This window comes from Eptatretus burgeri, chromosome 13 (assembly GCF_056783735.1).
Source record: "Eptatretus burgeri isolate ZD-2024b chromosome 13, Ebu_testis_v1, whole genome shotgun sequence".
Taxonomy (NCBI): Eukaryota; Metazoa; Chordata; class Myxini; order Myxiniformes; family Myxinidae; genus Eptatretus; species Eptatretus burgeri.
The window spans coordinates 65,549,329-65,574,328 of record NC_140973.1 but is presented as its reverse complement, the minus strand read 5'-3'; the positions used below and the strand labels follow the sequence as shown (position 1 = coordinate 65,574,328).

Below are 25,000 nucleotides of genomic sequence, written 5' to 3'. Positions count from 1 at the left end.
CCTTGCATTCCCTTGAATGAGACGTGCAATTATTTAGGCCGAACGATTCTATTTGCAAGAAACATTTTTGTAGTTAACCCTTTTCCACCCGTCATGTTGATAACGTTTTCGGTCGAACTTGTGTATAATGGATGGATTGGAGCGAGGAAAGTGACATTATAATTATTGCTGGTCACGATGGACGTGGTAGAGCAGCCTTCATGAAGATAGGCATGTCTGGTAGTGACACAGAAGCAACACGTTACCGGTCGATTGTGCTTCGAGCATTCGTATGTCGTTGTTCACCCAGACATCTGTTGTAGACCATGATGACCGTGGTTTTTGCAGGCTTGTAATTTTGGCATTTCGCATTCACCAAGATGAGTTGGATCAATGCTTCGAGCAGATATTGCTGTCGGAGGCAGACACGCTGCTTCCTGGAGATTCACAGTCACTGCTTTCATCATGAATTGTTCACTAGGCAGCAGGTGGATGTCAGGATGAGGATAACGTTGAAGAACGTGTACAGACTTATAATTCCACAGAATGCTTTTGTTCTTCGACATGATTTGCCTTTTACTGGATGCACGGTAAATTGCTTACCTCTCTGCTGTCTCCTCTTGGGTTCGATTCCTGATGGAGTCCAATCCCAGTAAGATGGTGGCTTGGGTTTGGTGCCGGCAGGAGGCAGTGCAGTGTGAAAACACCGTCCATTGTGGAGAAATTAAGCTGGCTGTCCTCCCTCCTCTCACTTGTTTATGCAACGTGCAGTAAAATCGCTGTCAGTCAGTTAAGAGGGCAAATGAAACAATGAAACTGTCTAGTTTTGGCCCTGGTGGGACTGGACGGAACAAAAACAAACAAAGAAAAAAAACAACAACAATCATAATAGTGGACCAGCTGTACTCGGGCGGTGCCAGCAGGGGCTGCTGCATCTCGGAGCATGGTGTTCACCAGCCCTCCTTTCTGCATTTGGCTTCTTGTTGTTAATGATACCATGTTACTTTTCCATAACAGTCAGGCCACGTGTGCTGCTAAGCATGTCAATGTCACTCCTGGTTCAGATGAACAATCATTGCTGGTCAAAATCGGAGGTCAAGGATTTTCACGTTAGAAGTTACAGGACTGGTTGGCTGTGCCAAAGTCCCAATGGAAAGGTTTTCCTGGAACAAAGTTCAAGTTATCAGGATGTGCACGAAATAATTATCTCGTTTGTGAAAATGAGATTGAAAAACTTCACTTACGAGGGTAACAGGTATTGATGCTCATGGAGTAAGCCATCCTACTTTATCCCTCTTCTCATGGTATAACCGGTAACAAAACCTGGCTTCACCACTGTGCCCTAAAACTAATTTGGAATCCATGAAATAAAAGCACAAGGGATCATCTCAATAAATTTTGCATCCGTCTTCCCCCATCGCGGCCTAGATATTCTTAGATGCCAAGGGGTTACTGAAGATTTATCGTCGGCCTCGCAAAATTACAATCGCAGGGGAATATTATGCCATCGTCACACAAAAAACTGTCTCCGACCATCAAGCATAAATTCCAAGGCATGTTAACCAATGATGTGCTCACGACAACGTGTCTGCGCACAAGGCCTGGACGTTGCACCAACTGCCATTCGTGATTGTGGAATTGAGCCGCTGGATCACCCCCATAGAACCCAGTAATGACCCCAGGGTCCGTGATCTGTCTTGACATTTGAAGTCTCAGGTGCGTGGCTGCGGATGAGCAACTTACTGAAGCAACCACGATGTGGCAGAACGAGTAACCTGAACATTTGTATTTTAATGACACAGACAGAATGAAGGACAAGTGTAGCAAGTCCAACAAAGTCGAGGGACAACACTTACAGACAATAAAAAGTTGGCTTGTCTTGGACTGCCGTATCTCATTTGTGAAATATTTTGTAGGCTTCTATAACAATGACTTTGAAAGTATAAAAAAGTTTTTTTACATCTGTGCACCGTGTGAGTTCTGTACCAAGGTCCAAGTTGGTCTCAAACTTCTGAAAGCTTCAAGTATTTCCATAGCAAAGTCATTCCATTATAGAAGCTCAATGAAGGGTTTTTATATGGAGGTGTTGAAAAGGTAAGAGTTCAGATGTAAAACTGGAAAACATTAACATACAAGAATGTAAAAGATACTTTGGGCAAATATTTGATGCAGTAGTTTTGGTGCTGTTGGATTGGTCTGTTTGGGATTCCTGCCATCATTCTCTCCTGTTTGGCATCTGATCATGATGCTGGGTTGGTCATGTTCAAATCCAATATACTGTGTACGTTTTTCCATTGTCTCTTTGTGTCGTATATTTTACATTAATTATGTGCACAAGCTCCTGCACGAACTTGATGTCACAGTATGAAAATAAACATACCATGTATACATGTATGAGACAGCCAGCTTAAAGCTCTTGAAGGTATTTGCAAAATTTTATTCAAAAAATACCCCCAAAAATGCCATGTTGTGGTAAAGTTTTTGGTCTAGAAGTCCATCACGGTGAACAAGACAGAGTGCAAATGATCGTCATGTTTAGCGTCCGAGGAAGCTGCAGTGAATGTGGTTATCACATTCCTCACGAGTGCACACAGAGCGTGAGGAGTACATGAACCGACATGCTGGACCGTGCACTCCATTCATCATTGCTGTAGGACATCTCTTAGATGTTGAGGATGTTAGATGTGAGAACGACATCTTCTAAATCATTGATTTAGAAGCAAACACTGAGTTTAGACATTCAACCTTTTCACGTGCGGTATCAGCAGTGCGGCCATTTGAGGTCAGGGAGGGGATGGAGGGGGAACATACACCAGAAACAGACTTGATTAGATGCCACCAGGATTTGGAGGAGGGAGAGAGGTTTGAGAGTTCAGACCTGAGATGAGAAAGATGTTGTTTTCTGGCTCTACTGAGGGTAGACACACACACTTGTTCTGAGCTTTATGGAAGGAACATGGCACGAAGGTGCAAGAGTATTATCATCTTTGTCCCCACCCACATGGAGCTCTGGGGTTGGGGTGGGGGGCCAAAGATTGAATTCCAAAATAATGCACTATGGGAATGTTTCAAAACATTTTTAAAATGAAACTTTGTATGTGCAATCAACATTGAGGGATGTGTGAAATGTATAACGATTATTTTGAATTTGACCACCGATTCATGCCACAGGGGGTTGGGACTTAGGGTCGCAGGGGTTAAAACTTTTTTTTTAACTCAAAATTTGATGTTGGGTCATTCCTGTTGGAACTTTTGTGCCATGTTTGAACTTTGCTTTAGGTCAGAAGCACAGGGATTTATTATGGTGTCCCATCAATTTCGCTCTAGTTTGGTGTTTATTTCATCTTTCTCCTTCTATTTTTCTCTTTTTCTCTGTCTCTATCTCTATCTCTGTCTCTGTCTCTGTCTCTGTCTCTGTCTCTGTCTCTGTGTCTGTCTCTATCTCTTTCTCTCTCTTCCACCCCCCTCCTCTCTTTCTACTCCCTCTGTATTGCATAGGAACAAAATAATTCCCGTCGCTTTGCTGACGAGAATATGAAGGAGGGGAAGGGGGGAGGGGGAAGAGGTAGGGTCGGAGAGAGGATGGAGGGGGGGAGATGAAGGGGAGGGAAGTGAGGGAGGGGAGGGAGGGAGATAGGATGGAGAGGGGTAGAGAGGAGGGAGGGGTGGGAGAGAGAGGATGGAGGGGTGCAAGTGGGAGGGAGGAGGGGGCGAAAGTGAGGAAAGGCGGTGGGTCGAGCAATTCCTCAAAAACATTGCTACACACCATTTATTCGTTTTTATAGGGGGAGGGGGTTGGGAGTGAGGAGGAAGGGAGAGAGAGAGAGAAGGGGGAAAATGGGGATGGGGAGTGGATTTGGGAGGAGTTAAGTATGAGGGAAGGGGTTCTCAACTTGCATTTAGTAGTGGGACTTGTGGAGAAGGGGTGTGGTAGTACAGGATTTAACAAAATGGGGTAAACGTTAAAACAGCACATTGATGCAGCATGCGGCAGCCACTGGGAGATATCCATTGGGATGGAGAGGGGAGGGTGTTTGGGAGGAGATAAGCACAAGGAAGGGTGGAGGGAAGGCTGTGTGATGGTAAGGAAAGGCAGCATAAGGGAAAGAGAATGCGATGTGAGCGCTTGGGAAGGCCATGTGAGCGGAGGGAAAGGGAAGGCAGTGCAAGTGGAGGGAAAGGGAAAGCAGCATGATGCGAAGGGAAGGCAGCATGAGGGGAGGGGAAAGGAAGGCAGTGCAAGTGGAGGGAAAGGGAAAGCAGCATGATGGGAAGGGAAGGCGGCATGAGGGGAGGGGAAAGGAAGGCAGCATGAGCGGAGAGAAAGGGAAGGCAGTGCAAGTGGAGGGAAAGGGAAAGCAGCGTGGTGGGAAAGGAAGGTGGCATGGGGGAGGGGAAGGGCAATAAAACGCACCCAAACAGCAACATTTTCTTTTCAACCACGGGGTTCTATATAAAACTAGGTGGGAGCATTTGAAACCCATGCTATTACCTGGCAAAAGCCTGCCTGAAAACATGCATGCTCGCACATGCAGCGACCTTTGCACCACGCTGGTCGGCTCACTCCGAATCGAATTCATACATGCTACCCAATGGGGAAACAGTTTTAAAGTAAAACTAAACCGTCAGTCCTTAACAGTTTTCTCAACAGAGGGGGATGGGTGGGGGAGGGTGGGAGAGAGAAGGGTGGACAGGGAGATGAGTGGGGGAAAGAGCGAGGGAGAGAGAGAGAGGGAGGAAGGGGAGAGGAATCTGAGGAGAGAGAGAGAGAGAGAGAGAGAGAGAGAGAGAGAGAGAGAGAGAGAGAGAGAGAGAGAGAGAGAGAGAGAGAGAGAGAGAGAGAGAGAGAGAGAGGGCATAGGGGGAAAGAGGGTAGGAGGAGAGGGGGAGGGTAGGAGGAGAGGGGAGGGGAAGAGTGTGGAGGGAAGAGGCGGGATTCCGGCAGATGTGATGCCCAATTTAACATCCAACCGAGAGACGGCACACACATTTATGAATCACCCTGCCTGTGAAACACTGGGATGATAGTCTATAGCTGGGTCAGGATTCAAACCCAGACTAGACAGCTTAGAGGCAATTGTGTGTACCTCAAGGCCATCCTGCCACCCATTTTCATCAGCCATTGTTGCTGCTTATATGTGGGAAAGAAAAAAAATCACTTCCGCTTTGCTACAAAGCTCAGTGTTGTTTATTTTGGTTTGAACCTCCATTTAAAATGAGTGAAATGAAACATTTTGAAAATGTAGAATTACTCTCACTCCAATTTCAACATCACCACAATTCATGCTGTTAAGTTACGTTTAAACTTTCTTTATCGGTTTTTTTTCTGAGTCAGAATGATTAGTTACATTACTTATCTGCACATGTGCTGTTTAAGTTAACAACACATCATTTTGGGCATATATCCGACCTTTGAATTGCTACTGAACCTGATATAGGTAACATCACCTCTGTAACTATCCATGCTGCTTACATCTGTATATGGCATGAGCAAAAATCACTTCTGCTCCGCTGCAAAGCTCAGTGCATGTTGGATTATTTGGTTTAAAACCTCCGCTTAAAATGAGTGAAATGAATTTCGAATATTCGAATTAAATGAATTTTCGATGTTGACATTTCAACATCACCGTTATGCATCTTGTTAAGTTGTTTAAACTTTCTTTCTAAAAGAAGAACATGATTTATAATACTAACTACAACCAAGGGCGCAATACGATACACATTTACATCGAGAGAATTTGGGTCTTCCCCCCCACTTTGAACCCCCTTCTCCAGATTTGCTACCAAGACAGATACCACACTTGGGGTACCCATCGGCAACCTGCAATATTTGGTTCAGTAGTGTTTTACTTTTTGAAGCATATATAAATCTATGATAATATATGTCAGTCCATCTGTCCATCTGTCCTTCAGTCCATCAGTCCGTCAGTGTGTGTGTTGTCTCCTCCATAACTCCAAAACCATGAAACCGAGCAGCCCCAAACTTTGCATGCATATGAAGGGAACTCCAAGGTCGTGCATGAATGAAAACTGGGTGTTTGGGTTAATTAAAATACTTCTTTTTGAAGATAATTAATGGCCTTATTTAATTATCATTTATCAAAGTGGAATTATCCTTGGTCACTTCGCTGTCCCTCGCTGGGGTGTTAATTCACCATTTTTTTTTGGCCTGCTCAACAACGCCTTGACTTGGAACAGGCTGCAATGGTTTCTTCACGATGAAGTTTTTTTTTGCTTTCCTCACTCATATCATTGAATGCCTGCCTGATCATCATACCTATGATTGCTGGATACAATGCAATGCTTATAAACACCCAGAGACGCCAGCATCAATGGTTTTATTTAATTTCCACACATGCCATAACCTCTAGAATCTCATAGTCTGAGCTGAATTACAAAATTTAAACTTCTTCTTAGATTTCAGCAGTAGTTCCAATTGATTAAAATATTTTTAAAATAAATAAAAAGTCTTCATTTGTCCATTTCAAACACTGCTTGACATTCTTGGTGTCTCCGGGTGCATGGTGTTTGTATGAATGATCGGCGATCGCAAATGATCTGCCAAGCCAGCCATTCCTTATCAACCATTTTGTTGGAGTGCTTGCTTGAGTGCTTCAGCCACTTGGTGAGCTTGGGTGTTTGTTTCCATGCCAGGGCCATACAAGACAAAATTATTCGCACTGTCACTGAATATATCAATCGACTTAACCAAAGTTCGGACCCTACTCACCTGCATTTGGCCCCGTATTGTCTTGTGGTGCCTCAGGTGGTGCCTCACCCACTGAAAATGTGCAATTTTATTTTAGACGACCTTTCCCCTTTTTGTACAATCTTATTTCATTATATGACCCATTATTTCGACATACTGTCAATAGATACATCTGAAAAAATTTAATGTTTCATGTTTAAAAGTTTCTTCAACCGTTTCATTGGAGTGCTTGCTTGAGTGTTTAAGCCACTTGGTGAGCGCCCTTCAATCTATAGCTGTATTATTCACGTAGTTTGTGTCCTTATCCAGAGGTCAATTTGCTCTAAGCATGAAGAGGTACGAAGAAAGCACGTACGGACGTGGTATAAATGGGTAGCCTTGGATTTGTAAAGGGGCTTTTTGTGGGGGAAAGAGGGTGGTGTGGGGTGTGTGCCTGCATGCTTGGTTACATGTGAGCAGTGCACGGGATTTGCGGGTGCGTGGAGCAAACTCGTGCATGGCCCCATGGTAGAGGTTTTAACTTTAAACCTCAGCAGCATATGAGCAATTGCATTTTCCTTTGTCCCCATGGCTGTTTCTAAAACAGTTGGTTATTAGCCCCTGTTGGACATAGTCTGAAACGGGGGCTGAGAGATTAGGTCTCGATTTTCATGTCCGTGCGTGCGTGTGTGTGTGTGTGTGTGTGTGTGTGTGTGTGTGTGTGTGTGTGTGTGTGTGTGTGTGTGTGTGTGTGTGTGTGTGTACGTGCGTTCACAACCATATCTCGGACATGAAAAGACTGATTTTATCCATACTTAGCAAGAAGACACATTATGATATTCACGTGCACCTCACTTTATTTTCCAATCTGATCAAATATGGCCGACTGGTTTAAAAAAAAACCGTTGTTGAACACGTGCTTAGCCATTTCTCTGACATGCATTTAGCAATGTTGTTCAAACTTGACAAACAGATAATGAATGAAACCTTACATAAGCATGCCATTTTGTTTCAACATCAGATCCAAGGTGGCCGAACAGCGGTCATTTTATTACTTAAACGTGTCCCCAATCATTTCTTGGACGTGCATGGTCCGATTTTGTTAATTCTTGGCTCAAGAACAGTACATCAGACATGTATCTCACTTTATTTTGGATCTGATTAAAGATGGCCGACTGGTAGACCGGCAGCCATTTTAGTTAAAAAAACCCTAAATGGAACACGTCCTCAACCATTTCTCGGACATGCATTTACCGATCTTATTCAAACTTGTCAAGCAGATAATGAATTATGGCTTGCATATGCATGTCATTTTATTTCGAGATCAGATCAAAGATGGCCGACTGGTGGCCATTTTGTTCCTTAAATGTGGCCCCAACAATTTCTCGGACATGCATGCTCCGATTTTGTTAAATCTTGGTACAAACACAATACATGATGGCATTGTAGAAATTGCATCAACAGCGTACACTTGTATTTCACTTTCATTTTGCGATCTGATCAAAGATAGCCGACTGGTAGACTGGCGGCTATTTTAGTTGTAAATATATTTGAGCTAACACTTTAACTCTGTACAGCATAAAGTACTGAAACAATGGGGGCTCTGACATTTTATGTCTTTTTCTCCTTGTTTTGTATGAATTAGGTGTGCTTTAGAAAGATTATATGGTTTCACTTTGTGAGTTTCAAAGCAAAATACATTTGATAACACCTGATTACCAAGCCATTTTCTTTATTAAGGTGTTTTCGAAATTTGAGCCAATTTTTTTCCACCTGTCACATGATGTTTGGCAGCTGTTTATAAAGAACTAGGCGACCTGTGAACCCGTTGTGACAGCGGTTGATGAAAAAAAATCATTTCAAGAAAAAAAAAAGATAGCTCCAGCAAACTATACCGCTGATGTTGTTTGCTTTGATCAAATTCTCCCGAAGAGTATTTGACTGAATCGGGAATTTATTTTTTAATAATTTTTTTGTTGCCCGATTTTAACGAAACTTGATACTATTCACCGCAGGAGAACAGTGAGTAAGGTGGCTGTAAAAATTTTGCACTATCCTGTCCCATTTTGGCTGTATTTCAGGAACATACATACAAGATGAGAGTTTTAGTAATATATAGATAATGTTTATGCACATCTCCTTGAAACGTTGATAATGTAATGTTTCTGAAATTCATTTTTTGAATGTCCGGATGGTCGTTGTGGTTCTGCACATATCTGGACAGTGGCTATCTCCGAATGTGGACGGACGGTGGTTATGTCTGGATGGACCCTCCCCTCACACTTCCTTCCCCTCCCCTCATGCTGCCTTTCCTTCCCCCACCCTTCCTCACTCCCCCACCCATCCTTGCTCCCACCTCATTCCTCACTTACCCACTCCTCCACACTCTCCCTCCCTCCTTTCCCCCTCCCTCCTCTCACTCTCTTCCCCACTCCCCCCCCCCTACCTCTCACTGTTCCCGTCAGCGAAGTGACGGGTGGTATTTGCTTGTAAAATATAAAATCTCAGGAAAAGCCAAAGTGTAATTCTTGGAAAGAATCTTCCTTGTTTCAATGTCCAGGTTAAAGAGTAAAGCTCACAGTAGTGTGCATTGTAATTGAAATCAGAGGGCACCTCTGTTAAAGTCTGAGCATTGTTCGAAGCACGTTAGGGAATTGGTGCACAGGTTCGTTTTTTTCCTTCTATTGTGCTAAAAGCAAACCCCTTGGGTTGTTCTCGTTGAAGTTGAATGCTTTGAACTACCGAGGCGTGTCCGAACGTGGCTCGTGGAGAAAAGGCCTGACTAATCCAATGAGAAACCCAAGTATTTGAACTTCTAATTCAAATGGAAACAAAACAATAAACCTCTTTTTTTTCCCTTTTGCATTTTGGCTTTTAACAGAAGATTTGATGATGAGCCAGTTCAGTGTCATGCACGTCTACTGTGGTGGAGAGATTATGGTTATAAGGAGAGGAAAATCAAAATGATGGTCATTCCAAGCTGGGGCCTTTTTCGACATAAATAACCACCCGAGTGTAATTTTGAACCTTTATCTTGCAAGTGATCTTGGGCTTTTGGGAAGCAGTGATGATTCTTTTCACCATAGCACATCCATCTAGTTTGCAGCCCAGAGATTAAGGATTCGGAATCGTGTAAGCACAAGCAACATGATGGACAGCAAGGGTCACAGACAAGGAGAAAGCTTTCTGATTATATGCCTGGTTAGTCTTTGGCTCCACACTTCCTGAACAATAAACAATGGAGGCGTTTCCTCCTGAAGCCCCATGAATTGGTGAGTGCGTCGCTTTCTCCGTCTGGGACAGCTTTTGAGCGCGAACAAATGGTGGATGGGAAATGTGGAGGACAAATAGCCATGGCAGTTGAAGCTGTTTTTATCAACTATCATCCTTGTTGTTGTTGCGTATTCTTTCAGATAGCATGGTGAAACTTAGATGACGCCGAGGCAAAAATGCTACAGTTAGAACTATAGTATATGAGAGTTGTACTCTCATATACTATAGTTGAAAACAGGTCCTACTACAGTAGTCTGCAGAAACTTTCTACAGGAAAGGAATGATGTTTTTGCCTGGGTGGGCACAGTAAAGATGAGACTGGCACGGTAAAGGTGAGACTACAATGTTCAAGTCGTACGTTGTGATTCATGGATACAAATTTAAATTGAGCTTTCAATACTCAATCTATGGTGATGACATTTCAGAAAGTGATTTTGGCAATGGCTCTTGGAACTGCAATGAGCTGTTATGCAGGCTGCAGGTTGGAGTACAGTATTAGACAATCGTTGAAAGCTAGTTTAAAATACCTTTTTTAAAAGGTCGCTTAAAAACAACACTTTTGAGTGTAAATTGAAAAACGAAGATAATTATTACACTCCTTGAACTACGTTCACATCATCTTGTGATCCTGCAGTTCAGAAATACTTGCTTGACTCACTATGAACCCCAGTTTAGTAGAAGGGATTTTTGTCTGCACATTATGTGCACAGGAATGAGGGAATGTTTGCTCACAGCCCCCTCCTCTCCCAATCCTGCTTTTGCCCCATGTACATCTCATGCACTCACATTTTTATTCCTTTATTGTCATCTCTTCCCAACTTCCTTTCTCTTCCCAACAGCCTTTTCTTCAACTCATCTTTCTCTTCCATATTACCCTTTAATTTGCATTTGTCTTGATTGACCATCCTCCCTTCCCTCCTTACCCCTCAGTGAATGCGTAGGTATTAAGTAGACAGCTCCTAATTACATAGCACACCCAAGTGAGATAATGACCCAGCACACTAGTGTGACATTAATCTAGTCATGCAGGTTTGACAGTGCACGACAGGGTTTGAGATTACAACCATAGTAGAAAAGTTTTTGAGAAATACACCCCCCCCCAACACAAATGTTGGGGGGGGGGAGAGGGTTGGAGGGTATTATATTTATGCCTCTGCAGCCAGAGGAATTATGTGCATGCGCAGCAGATTTTTTGTAACCATAATAAATTGTAAGCAACTGAAAGGATTCCAATCAAACTGTGATACAAAGATTAATTAATTCAATTTTGGGTTCAAAAGAGCAAAGGTCAATTGGTCATGTGATGTTTAATTGAAAAATTTTGTTGCTACAATGACTTGTGAACCACAGAAGGGATTTCAACCAAACTTGGCAAAGTACAAACTGTGATGCAAAGAAGAACTGATTCAATTTTTGGGTTCAACAGGTCAAAGGTCACGTGTTCTTTGAAAATCATTTTTTTCCAATTAATAACTCTATTTTGAAGCATTTGATGTTTTCTCTCTTCTACTTATCTCTCTCTTCTCTGTCACACTCACTCTCTCTCTCTCATATGACCTGTAATTTTTAATGTGACCTTTAATTGAGATCAAACATAACAGTAGGTTAACATCTAATGCGGGCAGAGGCAAATCCATTAACGCATTCACATCAAATTATATTTTCTACTTGCACTTGTTTTTTTTTTTTGTTTTTTTTTTTAGATGTCTGAGCAAACATATGCTTGGTGTTGGCTTAATGGGTAGGGTGGTGGGCTTGTGATCCTGGGGTCTTGAGTTCAAATCCTTCTCAGCTGTTGAATTAATACCAGCTGGGATTGACTCAGCATGTCATCCTTCTGATGTTGGCAAAATGAGTACCAGCTTGCTGGGATGATTGAGCCATTTGAGTATCCTGTGTTGGAGTGGTGACCTGTCCACCAGGATCGTGCCCAATAGGCCAGAAGACTGCTTCAGCAGCAATGACGCTCTGTACAGAGTATGGTCCTGATGGATGGAGCAATCATGATCATTGATTAATTGAAGCTTGTGTTAACAATATTAATTAATGTCTTGCTTTTCAATACAATACAATTTATAATAAACATGTGTTCAACTTGTTTTTACAAAATAATTTACATCTTTATTAGCTCTCGTAGGACTCAGTCTGAATCAGGGGCTCATGGATTGGGTCTCGTGTGTCCGTCCGTCCGTCCATCCGTGCGTTCGTCCGCAGCCTATCTCGGACATGTATTGACCGATATTGTTCAAACTTGGCACACAGATAATGAATGATAGTTTATATATACGCGTCATTTCTTTTCGACATCAGATCCAAGATGGCAGACTGGCGGCCATTTTAGTTGTAAAAACCTGATGTTGAACACATGCTCAACCATTCCTCGGACATACATTTACCGATCTTGTTCAAACATAGAACACAGATAATGAATGATGGCTTAGATTTGCACGTCATCACACACAGATCCAAGATTGCCGACTGGTGGCCATTTTGTTACTTAAATGTGTCCACAGCCATTTCTCAGACTTGCGTGGTCCGATTTTGTTCAAACTTGGTACAAGCACAGTTTATGATGGCATACACATGCCTCTCACTTTATTTTGTGATCTGAACAAAGATGGCCAATTGGTAGACTGGCGGCCATTTCAGTTGTAAATAAATATGGGCTAGCCCTTTAACTCTGTACAACAAAAGGACTAAAACCATGGGGGCGATGGTATTTTATGTCTTTTTCTCCTTGTTCACTTTGCTAGGAGAGGAAATGGACAGAGTGACCTCAGCTCATTCCAGCCACTGTAAGATACTAATTTGATCTCGGATGCATATTATGTACTCAAAATGGCATGGGTTATGATTCCTTCCCTTCCTCCCTCCCCCTTCCTCTCACTACTATGCCCCAAAGTAACAAGGCTAAACAATATATAGGTATTCAAAGTTTTGATACCATAATCCCTTTCTGGTGTCTAAGGCTCATGAAGGAACTTGTATATTCACATTAAATGAATAACATGGACACAAAGTGACAATGGGCAATGTGAAACACAGCACAAACTACAAAGGCACTCGGTAGAGCACAAACATCCGCCAGGCTGAATATCCCACTTTTGCATTTTGTATCCCACTGATAGGCCGGATCTGGATCCGAACCTGAATCAAAACCGAATCGGCTTGTCCTTGTTACCGAACCATCTCATCCACCAAGTTTAATCCGAATCAGTCCACAACTTTTTGGGACATCATATCATTTTTAGCCCCATCTCTCAATGGTGAAAAATCAGTTGAGAAAATAAATAAGTCTCGTTTCCAGATCTGGATTCAGGTCTTCACCAAAATTGAAACAATTCTTCCTCGTGGCACTCCCAACCTGTCCACCAAGTTTGCTGTGAATCCAACCATAACCTTTTGAGATATCGTGCTATATACCATTTTTTGGCCCAATCTCTCGATGGTGGAGAATCACTGAAAAAATGATCAGATCCGGATTCGGATTCAACGTTGCTACTACCCTTGGCTGGTCACCTACACCCACAGAAAATTTCAGAACGATTGCTTGAAAACTGTGGCCAAAAATCGTGTGACAGACAGACAGATAAACACTGCAGACAAACGCAACAGACCAAAATACTTAGTGAATTTTTTTTTTCACCAAGTAACAAACAGACAAACAAATAAATACAGACAAACAAATAGACAGACAGATAAGGGTGAAAATACAACCTCCGTCCACCTTTCGTGGCAGAGGTAATGATTTGAACCTGGGGTCACAGTGTGGGGCGGCAAAAGTGCTTATGGGAACATAAGGGGAACGGGGGAACACTCACAGGGGAACACCAACCGGGTTAATGTGCTGTATGTCCAAAAATACAGTGTGTGACAGGTGTGAGATTCCAACGATAAAATCTCCACCGATTTCACTTTGGCATCCTTTCACACTGCCATCTTTCCTAACAGGTGGAAACATACAACAGCAGCAGCCGTTTCTGCTCACATGGGCCTGGATTTCGATTGAGCACAACTACTACCACGTGGAAGAGAAAGACAAATCCTTGACGATAACGTTACGGCGGCGAGGTTACTTGGGGGAAACATCCTTTGTTAGTAAGTATCAGCAATTCCCTGCATTGGTCATTCACATCATTGTTAATTTGCTGCTTATTTTGATTCAAATAGACTCACAAACACACACTTTTTGATTGTTCATAAAATGCGTAAAACCTCAAAATCACTCAAAATCTTTTTAAGAATGCTGCGTCTCTTGGAACTTTTACTGAGTGGGGAAAGTTAGACAATTCCGACATTTGAACGTGTTCATGGTGTACAACTGCATCTCACATTACTTGTCAAAAGAAAAGATCACAGTTCAGAGGTTTTGGGTGAAACAATAGCAAGGGGGCAAGGGAGGCTGAATCGACAGCAAATGTGGGGAGGAAAAAAACCAACTTATTTAAATTGGTAGGGAGAAGGGGCTACGATGATTGGTCGAAAAGCTTTTCCATTTTCACGAGTTTCGATAAAATGACAAACGGAAAATGCTTGGAGAAGGAAACAGGAAGAAAGACAATCTTCAAACAACCCGGGTCACTTTAGGGATAGCGATCACAATAAATTATATGGACGCGCACTACTCTTATTTTATTGGACCCTTGTGCACACACCTCCTGGTAATTGAGCTCTTTTTATAATTGCATTTTTTTTACTAAGCCTGCCCATTACAAGGCACAGGCCTGGTAATTTCTACATTATCTCTGACAGTCTAATCACTTCTTCGGTGTCTTCCCGTTTCTTGTCTGCAATTAGACCACACATTCTTTGAGGTTCTCATTCGGTGGGTTTGCCCCGCTATTGTCTCATATGACCGATTGGAAGTTTAAAAAATCTGACTCTCTTTCAGCCCAGTATTCTAATTTAACGTCTTTGATGAAGTTTATGTTTCGGGTTGATGTCCTTGGTCAATACCTTAGGGCTTCGAGGTATACGCACTCGCTTTTGAGCTGTCTTAACTGGGTTTGAATCCCGACCAAGATGTAAACTGTCGCCCTGGTGGTTCATAAGGCAGGGTGAGGCATCAATATGTGTGTGTGTGTGTGTGTGTGTGTGTGTGTGTGTGTGTGTGTGTGTGTGTGTGTGTGTGTGTGTGTGTGTGTTTGTGTGTGTGTGTGTGTGTGTGTGTGTGTGTGTGTGTGTGTGTGTGTGTGTGCGTGTGTGCGTGCGTGGGGAAGGACGTTACGTGGGAGGACTGACTGCGAGCATTGGTGCTTGGTTTGGTGCACATTAAAGATCCCACGGTGTCTTTTGCGAAGAGGAGGCGAGTTATCGCCGGCACCCTGAACAAATTATAAATTCCTGCCGCTTTCATTCGTGTCAGGCCTGAACAGGAGCCTGGTGAAAGATCTGACCCAAAAACGTCCTCCGGCCTACTCCACAAGAAAGTGGCAACAATCGGGGCCATTCAAGGAATAGTAGTAGGGGTAAGAGTAGGAGTAGTTGGCAGTTTTTCGTTCAAATGAAAACACTTTGATAATGATGATCGGTGGAGATTTTCCTCCACATTGTTTTTTGAGTTTGAGAAAACAGGTTCTCTTGTAGACCTTTCAGTGTAAAAGTAGATTAAGGCGATTTCAGGCTGAGAACATGTTGCGCCCATCTTCCACGGTGCATGCGATCTGCTTTGCCATAGAATGTGACACCAAATAGCCAGAAGGCCAGACTCGGAAGGAATCTGAGATTCTTTGTGTGAGAAAGAGATGTGTCGGCGGGGGGGCGGGGGGCGGGAGATGGAGGAGGAGGAGGAGGAGGAAGGAGTGGGGTCGGAGGGGGCACAATGAGAACACTGGTGAGAATGAGGATAAACATCTTTTTGTATATTTTGAATTAGTGCATTGAAAGTGGCCTTCATTATCTTGCAAATGTTTGCATGTAATTTTGAAACAAACAATAAAAAATTTGCTTTCACGATTATCTGTATTTAAGGGCTAATAGGGGTAATGTTGACCCTTGAAGGACTTTCCTAATTCCAATCCAACTTGAGGAAGGGGTGAATTTGGACCTCTCCAAACTCTAAAATATTGTTTTTATGGTCATAAGTTATTTGGCGGCTTTGTTACCTATCTCTTCCCGATGGAGTCATTTTGAAGATGATCCTCTTTGTAATTGAAAAGTTACGTTATTATTTTAATAACTTTTGTTGTATCATCAGTAATTGCAATGAAACGTCGGTAGAACAGTGGGGGAGATGAGTACCTGGCTGTACATGGCTTTCTCCATGGCATATCGGTGACCTATTTTAAATCCTCCAGGTATCAGCACCCACGATGATACAGCCAGAAAGGGAGAGGACTTCAAGGGTAAACCACAGAAGCAGGTCCAGTTCAACCCAGGGCAGACGACGGCATCCTGGAGCGTGGATATAATATCAGATGGTGTGTTTGAGAGATCCGAAATGTTTCGCATCGTGCTGTCTCAGCCCATCTTAGCTGTGCTGGAGAACCCACAGGTCACCGTTATCGAGATATTTGATCCCAGCGATGGTGAGAGTCTTTTAAACCACTATCTGTAGGGAGAAATATTTGCTCATTTATTTTCGGTTTTTCTGCAGATAATTAATTTGCATTTAACTTCACATTAACAAATAATGGACTTTAACTCACCACGCTCACGTGACTCCTTTCTAAATCAGAATCCACGGTCTTCATTCCGAAGGAAGAATATGTCGTCGATGAAAACATCGGTCGGTTTTTGATTCCAATTCGTCGCTCAGGAGACGTTTCAGAGGAACTTATGGTGATCTGTTTCACTGAACAAGGTATGGAATCCATTAAACCCTTCTCTTTATGTGGAAACTGGAAAACATTATAATATGTCAGACATTTCGAAATCCAATCCTGTGTTTAATAAAGAAAATGTTTTTGACTTTTCTCCAGTAGCAGCTTCCATTAACTTATATTATTCAATGTACAACACATAATGGTTATATGTGGCAGAAAATGAGAGTATTGTATGAGGAAGATGGTACATCACGTGGTACCTGTTGGAACTCGAGAATGAATCCTGTGTTGTTGCATAAATCACAGCATTGGGTTGCAGAAAGCATAATTACATAAAGAGCAATGCATCACATCAATGGTATGAGAATAAATGAGTCGAGGTAAGAAGATGCCATGGCAGTTTGTAATTTGCAGAATTATAAATGAGCCGATGACGCTCTCTGGCTATCTGTCCAATAAAATATCGAAGTCCCGGATCCATTACAAACGCTTTATCAATTGTAAGAAAAGACAAGTCTGGAGACGGCGATGGTTCACGAGCAATGTACATGGTTCGCCTTTTTTATTTTTTGACCTTCGAGGGGACGCCACGGGCAAACTGGCAAACTGGCGGGAATCAGGGAAAAACGTAAATGATGGAAGTTGTAGTAATCAAAGAGCACTACTTGCATACCAACTTTCATTCGAAACATTTGAAAACCCTAGGAGCTCGATGCCCAATTTATTGATTTTTTTTGACATTTTCTAAGTTCGCGACCTTGTGACCTTGACCTTGGGACGAAAATGAAAAATCGAGCTCCGTGGGGCTATGCAGGTGCCATTGGGCTAACCAAATACCGAAACCCCTGCCAGATTCGACAAACCCCCTCGGAGAAGATGTAACTTGAAACCGGCTACCCCCTAAAAACACATGTTTTTTGGGCGAGGCTCCACCTATAATAGGCGCAGCACGCCCATTCTCCGGAAAACATGAGATCATGATACAAACCTCGCACCCTAATTTTATCAAGATTGGATCAAAACCCACAGAGCTATGCTCGGGACAGACAGACAGACAGACAGACAGACAGACAGACACACACCCATAACGAATATAGTGGTCACTTACTGACTCGTGAACCAAAAACGTTGTTTGCATAAAAGCCTTTTTACAAACTTGTATGAACCGATTTACAAACATATGAATGTGGATGTTTTGTAAAATAACTATGTGCCAATAATCTGTCGAATGAGCAAGACGCATTGAAGAGAAGGAAAAGGTGTAAAAGAAAACCGGGCTGAGTGCATGCCATTATCAAACAAGAACAGCCTGCACTATCCATGAATGATGGATAAATATAAAAGCCAGACATGCGTTTTTGCCTTTGAGCACAACAGAGTAAACGGGCATCGGTTTAATTTGCAGTTACGGTGAAAATGGCTGGGGAAGTGCAGGCCATGCGGAAAGCAACTCGGAGGCGTAAGTTTAATGTCTGTGCAAAGGGATGGATTCTTGGAATGTATAAGTGGAATGTTTGATGGACTTGTGCCTTTCTGGTTGAAAAGAAAGGGCTTTCTTTGCCTTTCATCTTGAACAATCGGATGCAATAACTGGAAGGGCACACGGTAGAGCGCATACCTCCACCACACAATGCCAGATCCACGAGAACATATCGGGCCCATTACATTTTTGAAATATGCGATACAGTACGACTGTATATCGTTTTGGCCCTATCTCAATGGTGAAGAATCGCTTTAAAATTAAATAATTCTCGTGTCCAGATCCAGATTCGGATCTTCACCAAAATCGAACAAATTCGTCCCTGCCACACACTCAACCTGTCCACCAAGTTTCATGTAAATCCGTCCACAACTTTTTGAGATATCTCTCAATGGTGCCGAAGCACAAAATATTATCAGATCCGGATCCGGATCCGGACTTCACCAAAATTGAATGACTTCTTCCTTTTCACACACTCAGCCTGTCCACCAAGTTTCATCTAAATCCGTCCACAACTTTTTGAGATATCTCTGAATGGTGCCGAAGCACAAAAAATTATCAGATCCGGATCCGGATTCGGACTTCATCAAAATTGAATGACATACCTTTTCACACACCCAACCTGTCCACAAAGTTTCATCCGAATCCGTCCACAACTTTTTGAGATATCGTGCTATGTATCATTTTTGGTTCGACAAACAAACAGACAGAAAGGGGTGAAAACATAACCTCCTTCACCTTCGGTGGCAGAGGTAATAATATATTTAAATTTGTTGTATGTACATATGTATAGCTGTACAGCTTATGAAAAACTTATAAATCTTATCTCCTGACATTATGTCACTTCTCGTTTGTATGTGACACAAGGCTGCAGGGAAGCATCATTGGCTGATGGTGTGGATGTGTCGATGATGCAATGCCCTCTGCTGGTTAGGGCAGGATAATGTAATTTGTTCAAGGTGCTGGCAATAGCTCACCTACTCTTCCTGAATGACACCATGGGATCTTTAACATTCACCACTGAATGTTGTCAGACAGGATTCCCGTTAAACGTCCATCCGAGGGACAGTACACATGCATGAATCACCCTTCTTGTGAAACACTGGGATGACAGTTTATAGCTGGGTCGACATTCAAACCCAGGCGAGACAGCTTAGTGGTGAGTGTGCTTACCTCCAGGGCATGAGGTCATCCTTTCAGCCCTCATGATGTTACTTGCAGCACATGATTCATCGACCTTCTTTCACCAGAAACATGCATGTTTTAGCTTTGAGACATGTTCAAAAGATTGGCCTAAGTTGAAAGCCAACTGATATTAATGAGCAAGATTTATTTTTCTTGAAAATGTGACAACAGTAGCTTTAGGGCTTTATTTTGAGTGAAGATATGATTTTGTTTTCTTTCAAATCTCTCTTAAAACTCCTTTTTCCCTTCAAGAGAGAGGCTCTTTTAAGAGAAAGGTTAAACTGACAGGGTGGTAGTGGGTCAACAATTGGGCACAACCAACAAGCGGATAAACAAACAAACAGGAAAGGAAAAGAGAAAGGATGGGAAGTAAGTTCTGAAACCAGCAAGTAAGAGAGTTTCTTCGCAAGGGTTAATAGTGTTAATAAAGATCAGGGATTGGGGATTGGGGGGGGGGCGTGGAGGGGTGGGTGACTCTTTCTGAAGGCTTACCTATCTTCCTGAGTGAGCTCTTGCACCTTTGAAATTTGAGAATGAAATGAAAAAGCACTTCTAAGTTTTTTTATTGATTGATATTTATTTCTTATAAATGATGAAATGCTCTTCTGAATCATTTAATATCGTTCCAAAAATGAGTAGATTTTGTGCAGAGGAAATAATGGACTTTTTAAATAATTACTATCACTTTTTATCTTTCTTTTAAATTATTTTTCCTAGGCTAGTGTCTGTCTGTCGACAAACATTGTGAAGGATCGGTCGAATCAATTAGAGGTTGACAAGGGTATGCTAATCACTGTGGAATGCAAATGTCAAGCTGATGTTTCAGGCATTGGCCCATCATCTGACCAAGTGAGGTCTTTTCATGCTCCAATGAAGTGCTGATACCCAAAAAGTCAGCATTACTTTGCTTCCCATGGTGGATACAAGTAGCATAACTATGTTCACTTTTCAGTTGATATAACAACCTTGATTCTTACTTGTGGCAGAATTCCATAATACAGTATTGGCAAAGAACCCGTCCTTATGGATGGGTTAATTCATCCACTTCTTTGATGGCCATGATTATAACATGACTTGTAAAACTGGCTTTTTAGCACTTCCAGGAGAACGAGTTTTTATTTATTTATTTTTTGGCAAGTTGATCTTCACAATGTTGGTCACCGACAGCAACTCTGCTTTGTTGGGTTATCTTATAATTTCAACATTCAAACACGTTTGGAGTCTGGAGATGTCATTTTTAATAACGTTATTATTGTTTCAGACCTTCCTGTGTCCAGCATGAGTGTAAAGAGGCTGTCACACCTTGATGTTTTAGCCAGCGTATGGCAACGTATCAAAATGTATGTAAAACGCTGGTGTACGCTGAAAAATTGATGTTTTTTTTTTTTAAGTTTTTGGCGTATTCATAACGAGTTGGATGTATGCATAACGTATTAGTAACGTACACAGAACGTTTCGATAACTTATCGATAACTTATACCAACGAATGCTTAGCGTGTTGTCGGCGTTCACAACCTATGCCCAACGATAGTCTAATCCTAATGTATGCATAGCGCGGCAGCATATTGCCGACGATCACGTGGCGTAGCCTATTAAAAGGCTGCCGCTCGACGATTCAAATCATAACCGCACTAGACATCGAAGTGTCAACATCACCATCATGCCCTGTCACACCTTGACGTTTTAGCCAGCATATGCCGAAATTTGCCGAATACGCTGGCACACGTCGAATACGTTATGGGTAAGTTTTGTATACGTTAAGAGCACGATGAAGCATGCTGGCATACATTGTAGTACGCCGAGCACATCGACAAATTTTAATAATGCTCAAATTTTTTTGACGTATGCCAGCGTATGACTCACAAGTTCCGCATACGCTGGCCATAAGTTGTAGGCACGTTATGCGATCGTTGACACACGTCGACACACGTTACTTGTAAGTTACTCATAACTCGAAACACGTCGAGGTAATGTTTAGCGTACCCGAAACTTATTTCTAACCTATGAGTAACGTGCTTTGAACCTATGTGTAACGTATCTCCAACGCACATTGACGTATGTAGACGTATTTGATTGACGTCTTCCGGATGACCACAGAACTTACTGAATGTGTTTCTAACTTACAGCTACAATATAATGGCGTATTGGCAGCGTTTAGGGGAATTAGTATATAAAAATGGGGTTCACAAGAGGAACCCGTCAGTGTTTCAGACTCCATGGTGAGTACATGTCCATGTCAGTAGTATCAGTAGTAGTAGTAGTAGTAGTAGTAGTAGGTCCATGTCAGTCGAAGTAGTAGGTGAGTGTGATAGGGAAGGTGTGGGTGATTATGGATCCTCCTTGCGTCCGCGTCCACGGCCATGGCCAGGAGACTTCTTTGCAGCATTCTTCGAAGTTTTATTCGGCTTTTTTTGAAATGTTTTTCTATGCTGAACGATTGATGTTTTTACATTCGCACAACTTTGTTGCGAAGGTTATGTTTTGATCGCTGTGTATTTATTTATTTATTTATTTATTTATTTTCTTTGTGAATATGTGTGTTGGTTTGTTTGTTTGTTATTCGCATAACTCCAAAAGTATTGAACTGAATCGCAGCAAATTTGGTGGGATGATTGGTTATTATCCGAGGACCATTTGATTAGATTTTGGGGGCGATCGGGTCAAAGGTCAAGGTCATGAAAAGGTCAAAATCATCTTTTTACCATAGCGCGGTCAATTTGTATCCAATTTGCATGCAACTAATGCCAAAATGTTCAGAATTCAATGCCCCATCTTGTGATATGTGACGACACAATGACGTAATAACCCTTATTAGCGGTTGGGAATCAAAGGTCAGGGGGGGTCACGACATTGCAAAATGTGCGGTTTTACTCATAACACGGTCAATTCTTATCCGATTTGCATGAAACCAACACCAAAATGTTGACTGTTCTGTTCCCCACACTCCAATACCAATTACAAAATTAAGAGTACAAAGGTCAAGGTCGACGTCATGAAAAGGTCAAAATCGTCATTTTGCCATAGTGCGGTCGATTTTTATCCAATTTGCATGCAACCAATGCCAAAATGTTGTGAATTCAATGCCCAATCTTGTGATATACGATATGACACAGGAAATTTAATGTTTTTAAGCCATCATAACACATATGAGATGGCAGATGTGCTATGGGATTAAATACCCTCACAATCAACGGTTTTTGGGGGGGGGGGGGGCAAAATGTAGCGTTGGCGAAGGTATGCGCTCTACTGAGTGCCCGTTCTAGTTTTTTAAGTTTTTGGCGTATTCATAACGAGTTGGACAAATGCATAATGTATAAGTAATGTACACAGAACGTTTCGAGAACTTATAGATAACTTATACCAACGAATGCTTAGCGTGTTGGCGGCGTTAACAACGTATGCCCAACGATAGTCTAACGTATGCATAGGGTGCGGCAGCGTATCGTCGACGATCACGTGGCGTAGGCTATTCATAGGCGGCCGCTGAACGATTTGAATCATAACAGCACTAGAAATCGAAGTGTCAACATCACCGTCATGCCGAAGAAAGAAAAAAACAAATAAACAAAAAAAAACATGGAGTCTGGAACACTGACTGGTTCCTCCTGTGAAGCCCATTTTTATATACCAATTCCCCTAAACGCTGCCAATACGCCATTATATGGTAGCTGTAAGTTAGAAACACGTTCAGTAAGTTCTGTGGTCGTCCGGAAGACGTCAAATACGTCTACATACGTCAATGTGCGTTGGAGATACGTTAGACATAGGTTCAAAGCACGTTACTCATAGGTTAGAAATAAGTTTCGGGTACGCTAAACATTACCTCGACGTGTTTCGACTTATGAGTAACTTACAAGTAACGTGTGTCGACGTGTGTCAACGATCGCGTAATGTGCCTACAACACGTTACTCATAGGTTAGAAATAAGTTTCGGGTACGCTAAACATTACCTCGACGTGTTTTGACTTATGAGTAACTTACAAGTAACGTGTGTCAACGTGTGTCAACGATCGCATAATGTGCCAACAACTTATGGCCAGCGTATGCGGAACGTGTGAGTCATACGCTGGCATATGTCGAAAATTTTGAGCATGTTAAAATTTCTCGATGAGCTCGGTGTACTATGACGTATGCCAACGTGCTTCAGCGTGCTCTTAACGTATAAAAAACTTACCCATAACGTATTCGACGTGTGCCAGCGTTTTAGACAAATTTTTTTTGACCGAAAACGTGGGGGTGCCGTACGGTCTTTGATTTCATCTCGCACGGTGAGCTTAGGGCGTCCCTGCGGCGGCAATTGAATTTTCAAGGCAGACGCAAGGTTGCCTCAAGGTGCCCGCAAGGCGAACGTGCGGCCAGACGGACGGTAACAAGTGGGTATACCAGTTCTTTTTCATATGTATATCATATCTCATTTCTGTCATATAGATTGTGGACCAGGTTATATACAGATGGCGCTGGTTGTTCTTCAACGGCAGAGGCTGGGCTACCTGTGCATGCAGCTGTGAATAGGTGGGAATTACCGAATGAGCAACGGGAATAGGTCCACGGAATGCTGCGCACACAAACAGGATGGCACCGCTAATTAAAAAATGACACGCACGAACTTACAAACACACCAACAGCATGCGACCCGGAAACAGCGAAATGCGACCCGGAAACGATAAAAATGTTAGCGGACAAAAAAATAACGGACATTATCGGACTAAAAATCGAGTTATCGGAATTTAACTGGTCCGATAACGATAAATGGTAGTTAACTTCCGATAATAAACCGATGATTATCTGTTATCGGATTATCGCTTTTGTGCACAACATTGGTGGCAAACACCTATACTCCGAGCTCTAGCGGTAGCGCATGGTGCACACATGGTTGACAGACTACCACGGAGGCCGTACGTAGGACGCACGGCGGGCGTAGGGGAACCGTGCGTCGACCCTGCGTTGCCCACAGGTCGTCACACATACTGCAAGGCCACCGTACTGCGACCGTGGAAATAGTGCGGCCGCCGTATTTTTTTGGGGGTTGGCAAAATTCATTTCTCATTGATAAGAGCCTACGGCAGCCGCACGAAAAACGCAAGCCCACTGTACGCCCTACGTACGGTCGACGTGGAACACATCTACATCACGGCTACGGCTTGTCGAATTGCTACGGCCAACGTAGAAATGAAAAAACTTATAACTCCGCGCTATAATTTCACGGCGACCCCTACGGCCTGTAAAAGATAGCCATATGGCGTAGGGCCACCCTGAGGCCACCACAGAAACTCTGCGGCCGCCGCATGTTTCTGTCAATTCAGAGGGTGGGGGTACGGCAGCCGTATCCTAGCCGTAGAGCAAATGTGACTTAGGCCTAAGAGACATAACGAGAACTGCCACTTTATAACTGATGGCAATGATGACCGGGTACCAAAACATCCTGCTTTGATTGGACACCTAACCTGACCCTGACCCATGATGTATGTATATATATATATATATATATATATATATATATATATATATATATATATATATATATATATATATATATATATATATATATATATATATATATATATATATATATATATATATATATATATATATATATATATATATGCATATATATACATATATATATATATA

General features: G+C 42.4%; 1 protein-coding gene across 1 annotated transcript in view; it reads left to right on the top strand.

Annotated features, from left to right (window-relative positions):
* LOC147014671 (FRAS1-related extracellular matrix protein 2-like) overlaps positions 1-25,000 on the top strand; it is a 171,599-nt gene that overhangs the window by 49,592 nt on the left and 97,007 nt on the right. The window contains exons 3-5 of the mRNA XM_085850663.1: positions 13,892-14,038; positions 16,237-16,467; positions 16,617-16,742. Coding sequence (XP_085706789.1) covers positions 13,892-14,038; positions 16,237-16,467; positions 16,617-16,742 — 504 coding nt within the window. The remainder of the gene's footprint in view (positions 1-13,891; positions 14,039-16,236; positions 16,468-16,616; positions 16,743-25,000) is intronic.